At 42.1% G+C, this 13,078-nt stretch overlaps 1 protein-coding gene across 10 annotated transcripts in view; it reads left to right on the plus strand.

Annotated features, from left to right (window-relative positions):
- Positions 1 to 13,078, plus strand: part of ppp1r12a (protein phosphatase 1, regulatory subunit 12A) — a 55,724-nt gene that overhangs the window by 21,881 nt on the left and 20,765 nt on the right. For 6 of the 10 annotated variants that reach the window (XM_032505581.1, XM_032505577.1, XM_032505578.1 and 3 more), the window contains exons 2-10: positions 596 to 726; positions 3,703 to 3,821; positions 8,787 to 8,946; positions 9,684 to 9,828; positions 9,912 to 9,986; positions 10,124 to 10,218; positions 10,400 to 10,557; positions 10,924 to 11,015; positions 12,446 to 12,553. In XM_032505581.1, coding sequence (XP_032361472.1) covers positions 596 to 726; positions 3,703 to 3,821; positions 8,787 to 8,946; positions 9,684 to 9,828; positions 9,912 to 9,986; positions 10,124 to 10,218; positions 10,400 to 10,557; positions 10,924 to 11,015; positions 12,446 to 12,553 — 1,083 coding nt within the window. Of the gene's footprint in view, positions 1 to 595; positions 727 to 3,702; positions 3,822 to 8,786; positions 8,947 to 9,683; positions 9,829 to 9,911; positions 9,987 to 10,123; positions 10,219 to 10,399; positions 10,558 to 10,923; positions 11,046 to 12,445; positions 12,554 to 13,078 lie in introns of all 10 variants that reach the window. The other 4 variants (XM_032505579.1, XM_032505585.1, XM_032505587.1 and 1 more) reach the window with 2 other exon arrangements.

A 13,078-nucleotide genomic window follows, 5' to 3' on the forward strand; every position in this document is an offset into this window, starting at 1 on the left:
ATAAAACCGTTCCACCGTTGTACAGTCGCTGCTTAAACCCCCTGGGCTCGCCACTGACACAACGCTGCGGAGATGGTCGGGCAATGCGTGATTACTAAATGGCAACAGCAGCTGTTGCGATGTAAGAACAGGAATGTCTGTTGTAATATCCTACATGGTCGTGAATTCTGGGACCTTTTTATCAAACTAAAAATAGGGTTATTGTATCATGTGATCAATACTCCCTGGTTGCATTCCTACCTGTACTTAGACCTGTCCACAGATTTTAACACCAGGTAAAAGCGGGGCTACTGATTTACCAGCTGCACAGTGTAAGAAAAGAACATCCACTGTGCATTTGTGGTTATTTCAGTTGTTGATTTAACACAAGTAAAAACATTGTTTGTTTGATTCATCACAGTTAAAGTATTTGGCTACTGTGCCAAGGTAAAAGCAGTCATTGAAAGATTGAATTCTCTTACTTTTTGCATAAAGCAGCAGCATATCAACTCCATGCACCCCACTGACATGAGCTCACATGCATGTGCACACACGGCAGATTTCGTTTCTTACAGTGGCTTCCCTCTTTCTCTCTCTCTCTCTCTCTCTCTCTCAGGCATGTATAGATGACAATGTTGACATGGTGACTTTCCTGGTGGAGCATGGAGCCAGCATCAACCAGCCTGACAATGAGGGCTGGATCCCCCTCCATGCTGCAGCCTCCTGTGGATACCTAGACATAGCAGAGTAAGTATTGACAGGCCTGTTTATTCAGTTTCCAAGAAGCACTATTATCTTTTTCATCAGGTTTGATTTTTTCTTTTTTTTCTTGCTAACTCATCCTTACATCCTGTTTTGTATCTTGCTCATTGAACGAACTTTTATTTTTTTGCAACTGCAGCAATCCTCATTAGCTGGTACTATACAATTTCAGTTGGATTATCAAGCTCAAAGTGATATCGGGGGTGACGTGGCTAGGCTTCACTTTCCGGTCACGTCTCTGAGCCCCCCCATTAGTGACCTCTGTCTTTTACATTGGTGCTGGGAAGATTCTGTATTCAGTATGGCCTAGTGCTGTGCTATAATCCTAATTTTTAGCTCAATAAAATGGGATTTTGGTCCGGATAATTTCTTCTTTCACCTTTTGTCGGAAGGAAATTAACATTGTTTTGACTAATTTCCCTTGAATTCTCAACGACTACCAGTTGGCACAAGTTTACTGTATATATGCCCATGGTCATTTCAGCTTGCATGCCAGAATCAACTCATCAAAAACCATCACTTTCAGTAGCACACAGTTCTCGTCACATTTTGGTTGAAGCCACAGCCCATCTGATAGCGCAGGCACACATTGTTAGAGTGATGTAATCAAATATGGAGAGATCAGGCCACTATCTGGAATCGAGCTCTAGAATTGCACTATAGTTTTTTTCTTGCCCCCAGTCCTTTTCAGGTAAGAAGTATGCTCCTAGGGCACAGAACACAACACAGAGATGTTATCAGAGGATATTTAAACAGGCTAAAGGGGGCTGAAGGAGCTCAGTTGTACTCATTGTTCAGCACATTGGGAGTGTGCTGTGACCTGCTTTACTTCTGTGTTACATTACAGGAACCTGGCTAAAATATATCCACACTATTGATGTTTTTTTTTTGTTTTTTTTAAGTAACAAGTGCAACTGGATGCAGGAATATAAACGTGTGGCTTAAATGTCCACACAATTTTGAGATATTTTAGTGTTAACTTCTTAGACCCAGCAAGACTGTGTCCATTAGGCTTCATGGACGCAGCACTGGGCAAGTATTACAGAAATTTTGTTGTTGTCACATAATGAATGAAAAGGTCAAGTGGTTGGCCTGATATGCGGGACTAATGGAGACATAATGTCATAGAGAGAAACTACGTAACCTGAAGTGGGTGGTTAGCTCTCAGTAGGCCCATTTTAATCCCGGCATCCTCATTCAGTGACGGGAACTCCAAAGCATGACTGTATAAGCCTGTGTCACCACAGCCATCTAATGGCAGGGTTGGTTAAGAATCCCACAGTGGGACTCCAGACCACAAAGCCAAAAACCTAGTAAAGCTGACCCAAAATAGGCAGAATAGAAAGTCCAATGAAGAAGATATAAAACTTTGAAACTAACTGCAGTCAGTCAGTTGCCGTTTAGGGGGAAGTCATAAGCACTGAGCTCTTCTCAAGTGGTGTGTTGGCCTAATGAGAAGGGCCTGAGTCTTACTGCAGCTTTAATGGAAAGCAGCTGAAGTCACGATGTTGACTGGGTAGAAAGGTCTTGAATCTCTGCTGGGGGGAGTCAAAGGTCTATATAGGGTTAAATAGCTAATGCATATTTTGGTTGTTCCTAATGTTCGTAAAGTTTTATGGATTAACTTCCGGTCTGTAAAGGGTTACAAAGATTTCCAAGAAACTGTCTCTTTTTGTTATAGGGGGTACAACCTCTTGCTGGTGAGTGAGCTCCACTTAACACCTTGTGTCTTGTTTGAGGACCACCTAGTTGATGCTTAAGTCTTCCAGATGAATCTGCAAGCTCATGTTTAATTTTCTCTGGCAGATATGTCTGGCTCCCCCCTTACATTCAGACAGAGTTCCAGCTGGCCAGGCCCTGGGCGAACCAATACCAACCGTTTATGGGACAGGTTTAAGGTGATTACTGACGAGGAGTGTTACGCTTATCGAACGTAGTTACCAAACAAAACTGGCATATTGTGTCCACCCGGCTCACAAAACTCGGTGATGAAACATGCTTCGAACAGGGCAAGCATCACCTCATCTTGCATCTGTTGCCCAGAGCTACCTCTTTTCGTTGCTCTGATCAGTTGTAGATTCATTCAATTGCATCCACAGGCGTTTTGGTCTGCACCCGTTGATAACTCCCCTTGGAAATCGACAAATGAACTGAGAGCTTCCAGACCAATAGGACCTGCAGATTAGTCTGGTGATGCCAGGCATCTTATGTACTGTAAGACTAACTGGACGGTAGTGTAGTGTGAAACCCAGAGAGTCATCCATATGCCACACACCTGTCTGGATTTGGGCCACTCCACTCCTCTTTTTCTTAATCATTCAGGTGTGTCATGTTTACTCCGTTTGCACAGCCTGACCCTTTGCAACTTAAAAATACTGAGTGACTTAGGTTTTATTAGCATTTTTTTCTTTGTCATATAGTGTGTGTGTTGTAACGTCAGTGTGTGTGTTAAACGCCAGTAAGACTTGTGCATTAGGAGCATGTCCTTATTGCCACAGACAGTCTTTCTTTTCCATGTGGGTATTTTTTTCCCTCTCAATATTTGTATTTAAAGAATATTCACATTATTCATGTCTTTTTTAGCAGCAAGGAAGAAGTGGCAACGCAATATTGCAACAGATGAATGTAATACATTTATGTAATCCGTGTAATTGGTGAACGTATGTAATTTGGCCTCAATGTGTTACAAAGTTGTGACGAGCGAAACCGGAAATGCAGACTGTATTGTCAACCAATTCTGGCACTGAACCCAAAACATTACACAGCTCCTGTCCTTCAACTGTTTCCACATCAGTTCACAGAAGTGACAGTTGGCCTCTACCTCCTTTCCCTTTCACCCCTTCAGAGGCTAGAGTTTGACCAGAATCACACCACTTTGGAAAACTTTAGTAGAATGTTTATATAAATAACCTCCTTAGCTCAACCCAAAATGCGTGTGTGTGTTGTGTATTGTTGTTGCAGGTATCTCATCAGCCAGGGGGCCAGTGTAGGAGTTGTGAACAGTGAGGGTGAGACACCTCTGGACATTGCTGAAGAGGAGGCAATGGAGGAGCTCCTGCAGAATGAGATCAACAGACAAGGTACAGTATTAAAGACATCTTGAACTCCTAACGCCTGGTCTATTTTGGACTTGTGTGTCATCCTTCTCTCCCAACGTAAAAACACCTTCATAAAAATGTAAAAAAGTGTCTCATGTGAAGTTAACTACTAGTTATGCTGTAAGTCAGAAGGTTATGTATTAGGTTGAGGCATTTGGGCAAGATATGACCCCATGTGCATTCTGCTTTAATTAGTGGGTTATTTACAGTGCACAATAGACCTTACTGTAAACGCACTCAGAAGAGAAGGGAGAGCATCACAGCGCTCGGGAGCGCTTTAAAAACAAGTCCATACAGTCTGTTTAAAACTCACTGAAGAAAGTAATAGCGTTTTTGATGCAGTCGGCTCATAAAATGAAATGAGAATCAAAGTCATAAAAAAAAAAATTTGAACAGGGTGAATCAAGAAGGCAATTTTATAACAATTGTGCAGGCCTAAATCAAGCTTAATCATATTGAGAAACAGTCCTGATGTGCGGTAGGGTCCCTATGTGTATTTCAGATATGCAAGAGTATGTTGTCAAATAGAATCAGGGTTCTCATTCAGTGTCAGTCACCTGCTGTTTTTCACTCTCTTGCTTCAAAACTTACATAATATACAAAAGTGATCCAGCTGTGTTGTGAGCACTCATGTGATGATTCAAAACTGAAAAGTCGAGTCTTTCTATTTTAGGCCAGGGCATTCTTGAGATGATGAAAGGCCCTCCCCTATGGTGAGAGGCACCAGCACAGACGTGTTAACTGGCCCCGGGCCAGAGGGGTGCTCCTCAGCTTCCTAATAAAGGTTTGCTGGCTTGGCCTTCTCTGTGGCACCATTTGCCCTTTATTTTTTATTGTTTTTTATAATGAAGCGTTATATTCTCACATTTTACTGCACGTGTTTGCATGCAGAGAGAAATACTACATTTATAACCACTGTCATTGATAGTTTACAGTAAGTTGTGCAACGCAGGTCTTGCACAAGTAGCCGATCATGTAAGCCCCATTAAAAATGTGTATGATAAACTTGTTTAATATATGAATGTTTATTCCCTTTTTCTCACATAGACTATACAGCAATCAGAAAAACTTGAGAAAAGCATGAGTTTAAGTGAAGATTTTGACCGTTAAGCCCCCCCCCCCCGCACAATTTCATAATGAACTGAAAATCTTTACACTTCTCAAAGGGTAGCAGTCCACGCAGTCTGCCCAAGTTATTCAACTTGGCTGGTAAGGTGTGGCCGCTTGGTGCGGGAGGATTCCCTCTTCTCGCATTTCATCCGTGACGGTGCGCCACAGCCAGGTTGGCGGCTTCTTTCCGGGCGATGTAGGCTCACAGCTCCTTCTGTGAACTTATCAGCACCCCTGCTAACCCACCCAACTTGTCATGAAACACAGATCCCGTCTACCTTTACCATGCTTTTGTGGGTGTGACCTTTTTGCCATGTCATCACCAAACATATCTACAGACCACCAGTGGAGAACACTCCACACGCTCTTGTTAAATTAAAAAAAAAAGAAATGTTGATTACACTGACTGACTGCATTACAACTAATATCTCTAGCATCCTGAGGAAAAAAGGCTGTAAGCTGCCGAACGCTCAGTTCTTTGAGTCAAGGTCCAAGTGTTTAAAAGCACATGGCATCCAGTGATAATTACACCCAGGGCTGTTTACATGTTGCGCTCTTAGCCCGTGTTATATAACTGCAGTGAGACATGCACCCACCCGAACCTCAAGCATCCTGGCAAGCGGCAGCTGTCAGCTTTTATTTGCCAATGCCTGACAGATGTGCTGCCTTGTTCAGAGCATCCTCACGCTGCCTCCTCAAAGATCCATCACTAACAAAACCAAATGTGCATCTTCATTTACTATGCTCCTAAATATCACAGAGCCAAACTACTCAATACTTTATTTTATTTTTATTTTTTTTGTAATGTGGACAAAAGAGCCTTATTTATTCTTTAAAGCACACTTTCATAAAACAATTTTGAAATAAACTCCACTGAAGAGTGAATTTGCAACAGTCCTTGCCTCAGGGCAGCTGCAGACAATCCACAGTTCAGTTCTCTGTGTTGTGTGTAGCAGGCAGCATTATGCAACTAGCTGTTGTGTAACGCTTCTGTATGATTGTAATTTGGTTTTCTCCTATCACGGAGATAGCAGTCACGGGGTTAAACTTGTTAGCAAGTGGCCATGGTTTCCTCTTGGCGGGAACAGCCTCTACATTCTCTCCCTGACCCTGATTGGTTCAAGTGACCGGACAGCCCTGTCACCCTCCTACCCCCCTCCCTTCCATCAGCTGCCTCATGAGGGCTGCTGCGTGTCCTTGTATTGCACTAAAGGTGGACAATCTCACAAATGTTTCTAAATCACGCTCTGTCCCTGGTGCTGAGAGGACACGAGTGATTAAATAGTTTCCTCTCAGCTCAAAAGAATACTACTTTTTTTTTCGCCCCTTTTTTTCTTTTGACTTTTCTGAAAAACCAGTACCTATACTTCCCTCTGGGGATCCTGGTGCTTGCTTTAGGGTATTTTTCTGTACATGTTTCATTTTAACTTTACCAAACATACTGTAGGTATATTGTTAGCGAGGTGAAAGGAGAGACAAGTCCTTTTTTGGTCTACTGGATTGTCTCGTTATCTTCTCATGTGGAAGATGTGCTGCTCTCTTGTAAAAACTCAACTTTGAACCTCTGCCAACTCTCCCACTCAGCTCTTGTTCTGTAGTCCTACTTAGAGGCCATTAGGCTCCCTGCTTTTTATAGACCCAGTGTAGGCTACTTCCCAGGAGATCACAGGACTTTGGCCTACCTGGCCAGCTCCCAGTGCCTACATTAACTGAACTGGCCTCAGGACGTTTAGGTTAATTTCCTCCATAGAATACGTACACTGTGTTTTCTCTTGTAAGAAACTCCATCCCATTTCCAACTGAAGTTTGAATTATAGCATTTCTGTGGGTGTCCCACCTTTTTTAATTGTAAAAAACTAAATATTTTTAAAAATGCGTGTTTTAAAATGTACTTATTTTTAGAAATTGTAACACATCCAGGTGATGAAGGAATACGCCACAATAATGTTTAACATCAAACAAAACGTTTTTGTAAACGTCTCAGTCTGATACTGTGACTTATGTCTTTAATTTACATATGGATCACATCTCGCTTGTAATCTTATTATGGTGATAGAGTAATTGTTTCTAAAAGTTTCCAAAGTTGTGTTGACTGTTTCTGACTGTAACATTTTTAAATAAAATAAAAAATGCCAATATTTTGGTGTCCATTACTAAGTTACTGCTTCACTGACCAGCCAACCATAGTGAAGACAATCTCAGTCCCCAAGTCTCTTGGTTTGAAATGAAACTTGAAATCCAGTCAAAAATAAACTCAGACACTGAGTCATCTTCTCCTCATGTGGTTTCACTTTCTCAGACTTCAGCCCACTAATGAGCGACAAATCCAGTTTTAATCAAGCCTGAATATTACTGTTGCTTTGCTCAATTTAAGCCTGTGTTTGTGTGTTGGAAAGTGGATTGTCACTGATATTTAAGACTTGTAGGCCAATTATTAGAACTTTGAAAGAGCAAAAAAGGGTCCAGCTGGTGTCTTACCCTTTAATATCACTCACCGGCGATGCATGCGCGCTGCATTCCGGCAGCGCCAACGCTCTAGGTCGAGGGCGGAGCCGCAGGGCGTTGCACAGGCCGGGCAGGAAGCGGAGCGGCTAGAGCATCTAGGGAATTAACACCTTGTGCAGACTTCTGATTAGATATCCCATCAGTACTATTTACTATTTTATAGGGGTGGACAATCCAGAAATGTCACAATTTGATTCTGATTTTTAGGCTCATGATTCATTTCCATATCAATTCTCAACTATGTAGCCTATACTTTTATGATTGAGCCCAAATATCCAAGAAAAATGTCAATGAAAGTAAAGTAACACACTGGGCTTCTGGGACGCTCCTGGTGTGGTGATGGAACACAACCATGCCCCTGGTGGAATGGAGGCTTAAATGACTTTCATTTAAGCCTCCATTCCACCAGGGGCGGATGTGCCGTGTTCCGGTTTTAGAACTAAGTGTCCTCTTCTTGATGACAGACCTCCTTGTGCTCTTCTCCCGCTAGCAATGGCTTACCCTCTGTGTAAAGTTAGAATTTTCCAAATTTGTAGACACAGATTTCCTCTTTCATTGGTTTAAAAGTTTGAGGCAGTCTTAAAGATTTCTAGTGTCAGGAAATCAGTGATGATGTATCCTTGGGAGTAGAACAAAAACCTATAAGATCAGCTGAAGGGTTGACTCCTACCCCAGAGCACTTCTTGGATCCCTGTTTATGTAGTTCAACACAGTTAACACTCAGCTGATGAGTCAATGACTCATGCAGCTGTGCGTTTCAGATTTATATTGTGTTTGAACCAGGCGTCAGGAAGACAATATAGGCCTGTTTTCACTGCTGCACTGCATGCAGCTTATAGCTGAGTCATATTGACACACTTAACTGATTGAGGTCTGTGTTTTTGACAGAATATTGGCTTAAAAGTGTTGGCTAAAGCAGAAGAAGTGCCTTCTAGTGTTTCGAGAGGTTGCCAGAACAATGTCGTGTCTGTTTCCTCTGTAGAACCTTTAACACAATGGATTTCATAAATACAAGCACAGGGGTTCAATCTTGTGTAACTTCATAGCTATCGTTATTGTTTCATTATTGTAGCAGTTTAAATATGCACATATTTGTGTATTGAATTTTTTTCCCGTTTTCTTTGTAATCTATAGTCATCAACTATTGTAATGTATTCCAAACAGTCACGTACGTATTTTATCTAATCTAGATGTGAGAGAAATGGAACTCTTTAGAAATACCTTGGATGTGGAGTGTCTCGTTCCTCCATATTTTGTGTTCAGTGTTACAGCCAGCAGCTTGTTCCTAAGCAGCAGGTAATCCTGCAATGCCTCTCCTCTGTCCCTAACTAGGGGTGGACATCGAGGCAGCCCGGAAGGAGGAGGAGCGGGTCATGCTGAGGGACGCCCGGCAGTGGCTCAACAGCGGCCAGATCCAGGACAGCCGGCACACAAAGTCTGGAGGAACGGCACTCCATGTAGCTGCTGCGAAAGGATACGTCGAGGTTTTAAAGTAAGCTGTGGTCTTGATCTCAAAGGTAGAAAACTAAGACTGAACGTGATGCTTTTCTCTGTTGGGACAAAAATAAAAATGTAATGACCAATTGCTCGTTACGTAAAGCCTTTCCTGTTTGGTACATTACATAAATACTATTTATAGTCAAGACAGTGGCGAGGCCTAGCATTGTGTGTTTTCTTTGCTAATGCCAAACATATCTTTGTCTCTACATCTTGTCAATGCGTTGTTCCGACATTGTCTCTGTGGGCTGTTTAATACAGCTACACTGGCCTAGGAAAGGAGCTGCAGCCACCTGTCCATCTGGTCTGGGAAGTCAGCCAGCACAATCCACTGCCGTAGATAGCTCTAAGATCTCGGATGTTTAGCATGACTACAATATACAAGACATGGATCTAAATGTTTTCCCCATCATTACGCCCACATTTATTGGCTGACAAATTAGTTTAAAAAATTGCCAATCTCATTCTGCTCTCACTAAGGGATGACCCAGGATTTTTAAATGATGTGTTCATGTGTTTCGGGGATGGACTGTGAGACTGTATCTAATAAATCTGACCTGGGGTTAAAATGCTGACGCATTTCTAAAAGCTTGGACACTGTCAGCACCTTGAAAGATTAGTTTACACAATCAAATCCAGGAAAACGAAGAAAAAAAAGGAAAGATTTGCAAATTCTAACAATCTGTTTTTGTTTCCCCTCTCTCTCACACAACCCACTCCTTCATTGTGCAGGCTTTTAATCCAAACAGGGTATGATGTAAATATTAAAGACTATGATGGCTGGACTCCTCTACATGCGGCAGCACACTGGGGCAAAGAGGAGGCATGTAGGATACTGGTGGAGAATCAATGTGATATGGACCTCATTAACAAAATGGTGAGTATTTGAAGCTCTCATGAGTCCTCTTATTATGTGCTGTGCAATTCATATTTTAGATAACTTTTATTGCTTTTCCTCAGGGCCAGACAGCTCTGGATGTAGCAGACGAAGATGTTCTGGGATATTTAGAAGAACTACAAAAGAAACAAAATCTGGTAAGTCGTTGTGGCTGCTATTTTTTTTATAATGACTCATATCAGCACAACACAACTTTGTCAGCAGATACATTTGAATGAGTTCTGTAAAAATTTGTTAGAATCGCTGATTTTTTGTTTTGTTTTCTTTATTCCAGCTAATAGGTGACAAGGAAGAGGTTAAGAAATCTCCTTTGATTGTAACCACAACAACCACTGGGGATAACAACCAACCACTGAAACCAATCAAGAGGTAAATAGCAGAAACTGCCTACCAAATTCATTTTAGGATTATCAAGCCAACTGTATCACAGGCATAAATAAAAGTTTAAATATTATATTTGTATCTTTGACATTCTGCCTTGCAGTTCTCAATAATGTACAACACGTATCCTGTAGTTCTGTGCTAATTGTGTTGAATTTGTGTGTTGCAGCAAAGAAACGCTGCTTCTGGAGCCAGAAAAGAGCGCCCCGTGCATTGAGCCTTTAGAACCAGAGAAGGTGGATGAAGTAGAGGATGGCAAGAAGGACGAATCGAGCTGCTCTAGTGAGGAAGAGGACGACGAAGATTCAGAGTCAGAGACTGAAGCAGGTGTGTGTGTGTGTGTGTGTGTGTGTGTGTGTGTGTGTGTGTGTGTGTGTGTGTGTGTGTGTGTGTGTGTGTGTGTGTGTGTGTGTGTGTGTGTGTGTGTGTGTGTGTGTGTGTGTGTGTGTGTGTGTGTGTGTGTGTGTGTGTGTGTGTGTGTAAAGAATAAGCATTTACTGGTAGTCGGTTTAGTCGCATAGAATTTCATTCAGGCAGCTTTGTGTCTTTTTCTGGGTCAACAAATAAAATCTTTATTTGCTAGAAATGTATGTATATAAAACATGTTCCAAACTTGTTTTCATTCATTGTTGTTTGTTGACTCAAACAACTCTCACACCCTTTTTTTCCCCCTGTCCTTTTTGCCCCGTCCAGACAAGAGCAAGCCTTCAGCATCGGTGAGCAACAGCACGACGCCAGCCCCAACCAGCATCGCCGTGTCCCCTCCAAGTAGCCCAACCAACCAGGTGACAACCCCTACTTCACCGGTTAAGAAGGTGCGACCTGGTGGACAAGTATTTATAATCCTACCCTACGTGGAGAGCTGCCAAAGTACTGTCATTAAAAAAAAAAAAAAAAGATCCAATTAGCAGCTGATTGATTTGAAAAAGGGCTTGAAGGAAATGAAATGCTGCAGCGCACCCATCATGCAATCATGTCATTATTCTACCCTCAAACCACTTATGTAGTAACTGCACCTCCTCTGTCACAACAGCGTTGGTTTACTGAGACACGTTGGTACCTCGTTCTGTACACAAATCAGTGAAATTCTATTTAGTTTTCTCCCCCTTGAACACAAACCTAATTTCACAGCCGACTGAAGATACTAGAGGTTACATAAACGAGTACGCAGTTCATACTCCAGGCCTTCACAGAAATGGTTCTCTCTGGTTGTGATTTGTGCTCTTCATGTTGCGTTACAACGAGCGCACACAGCTAACAAATTGTCACCGAGGCCCTGAGAATGACATTTATGACTAATTATCAGGGGTGCTTAACAAACTGCCCAGTGGGGATGATTGATGGCCAGCTCTGGATGATGTTAACAGTTAACTACAAGACTTGTTAGGATACCAGGGGGCTGGAGCAGTGAGGTCGGTTTGGTTGTTGGGAATAAAACTAGAACTTGCATGGTAGTGTTTTCCCACTTTTGAGTCTGCTGCCCTCTGCTGATGAAATGAGGCTAAACATTTAACTAAAGTGAACCTGGGGACTTTTTCCAAGTAATGTCAGTTTGGTCCACTGGTTTAAACAAATGCTTTATGGGACATCCTGTTTAACTGTTTGAAAGGTATTTAAGTGTTTTTAGTGTTGCATACATTTAGAACCAAAGATTAAATCTTTAAATATAAGCTCTGACGCCTACTGCATTAGGTCTGTGTTATCAACATCAAACACTGCCAACAGACTACATTATCATTTTACACTCAAGAATGCAGCCTAAATAAGAGGGTACCTTTTACAGTGTTTTAGCTTGTTTTTAGTTGACGTCCTTCAATAAGTTGCCACCTATCCACGATTTTCTAAGATGTTTCCTTTTTTTTGGCTTCTTTTCTTGCAATGATCTCCATGTTCCAATTGTTCTTTGAAGCCTAGTGCTCACACGTCACAATGTCTTCTGTCTAACAAGAGTGAGCCAAACATTAACAATGTTCGTTGGATCTGTCACTTATTCCAACAGTAAACAATAATTGTAGTTCTCTTCCCCCTCCCGGTTTGGCAGTAAGCATTGTGTGGTGTGACTAGGCCTTAAAAAGATGTCCTTGCCATAAAGTGTGTTCCTTTTGCTGCTGCTTCTGTCTTATTCTGGCTTTTTCTCTGCCTCAACCTCCTCCCTGCCCTCCCTCCTTCTCTCTGCGTCTTGCTCATCCTCGGCTCTTGTCTTGGTTGGCTTTAGTTTGATTGTATTACTCCCCTCATGCCTGTGGCGGAGCCAGGCTGTCCTGCATTGTGGCGTCAAGGCTTGCGCAAAACTGGCATTTCTCTAGTGCCCAAAAAACCTATGGTGAGGCATTGATGTGCACCAGAGTTGTTCTCTCATCCCGCACCTTTGCACTGACAAAGTACTTAACACCCACCGCCCTAACCACCCTGGCTCGATCCAGGTGACGCCGATTGAACCTCCCGATCGCTGACTTTCACTCACCAACCCGACATGGTGTTGTTGTTTTTCTCCTTCACTTCAACAAATGCACTGTCTTGGTTGTGCTTTCCCTGTGTGTCTGTGTGGCTTCTGTGTTTTTTTTGGTTTTGTTTAGTTGCTCATGGCTATCTATGCATCTTTTTATGGTTTGTTTTAAAAATATATACGTGGCCAGACCTGAAAACTATCAACCAGACCTTAAAATCCCAAAGGGTTTAATTGCGCTACATAATCATCCTATTTTGAGAATAGCATTTACTCTGGATGGAATAACTTTTAGTCCAATAGTAGCAGTAGTGGATGTGATCTCTTAACTGGCATGCCCTTTCTTTAAACATTTTCCCTTAAATTGCAGCCCTTGGTGATTAATTAATTTAATTGTTTATA

This window comes from Etheostoma spectabile, chromosome 23 (genome assembly GCF_008692095.1).
Source record: "Etheostoma spectabile isolate EspeVRDwgs_2016 chromosome 23, UIUC_Espe_1.0, whole genome shotgun sequence".
Taxonomy (NCBI): domain Eukaryota; kingdom Metazoa; phylum Chordata; class Actinopteri; order Perciformes; family Percidae; genus Etheostoma; species Etheostoma spectabile.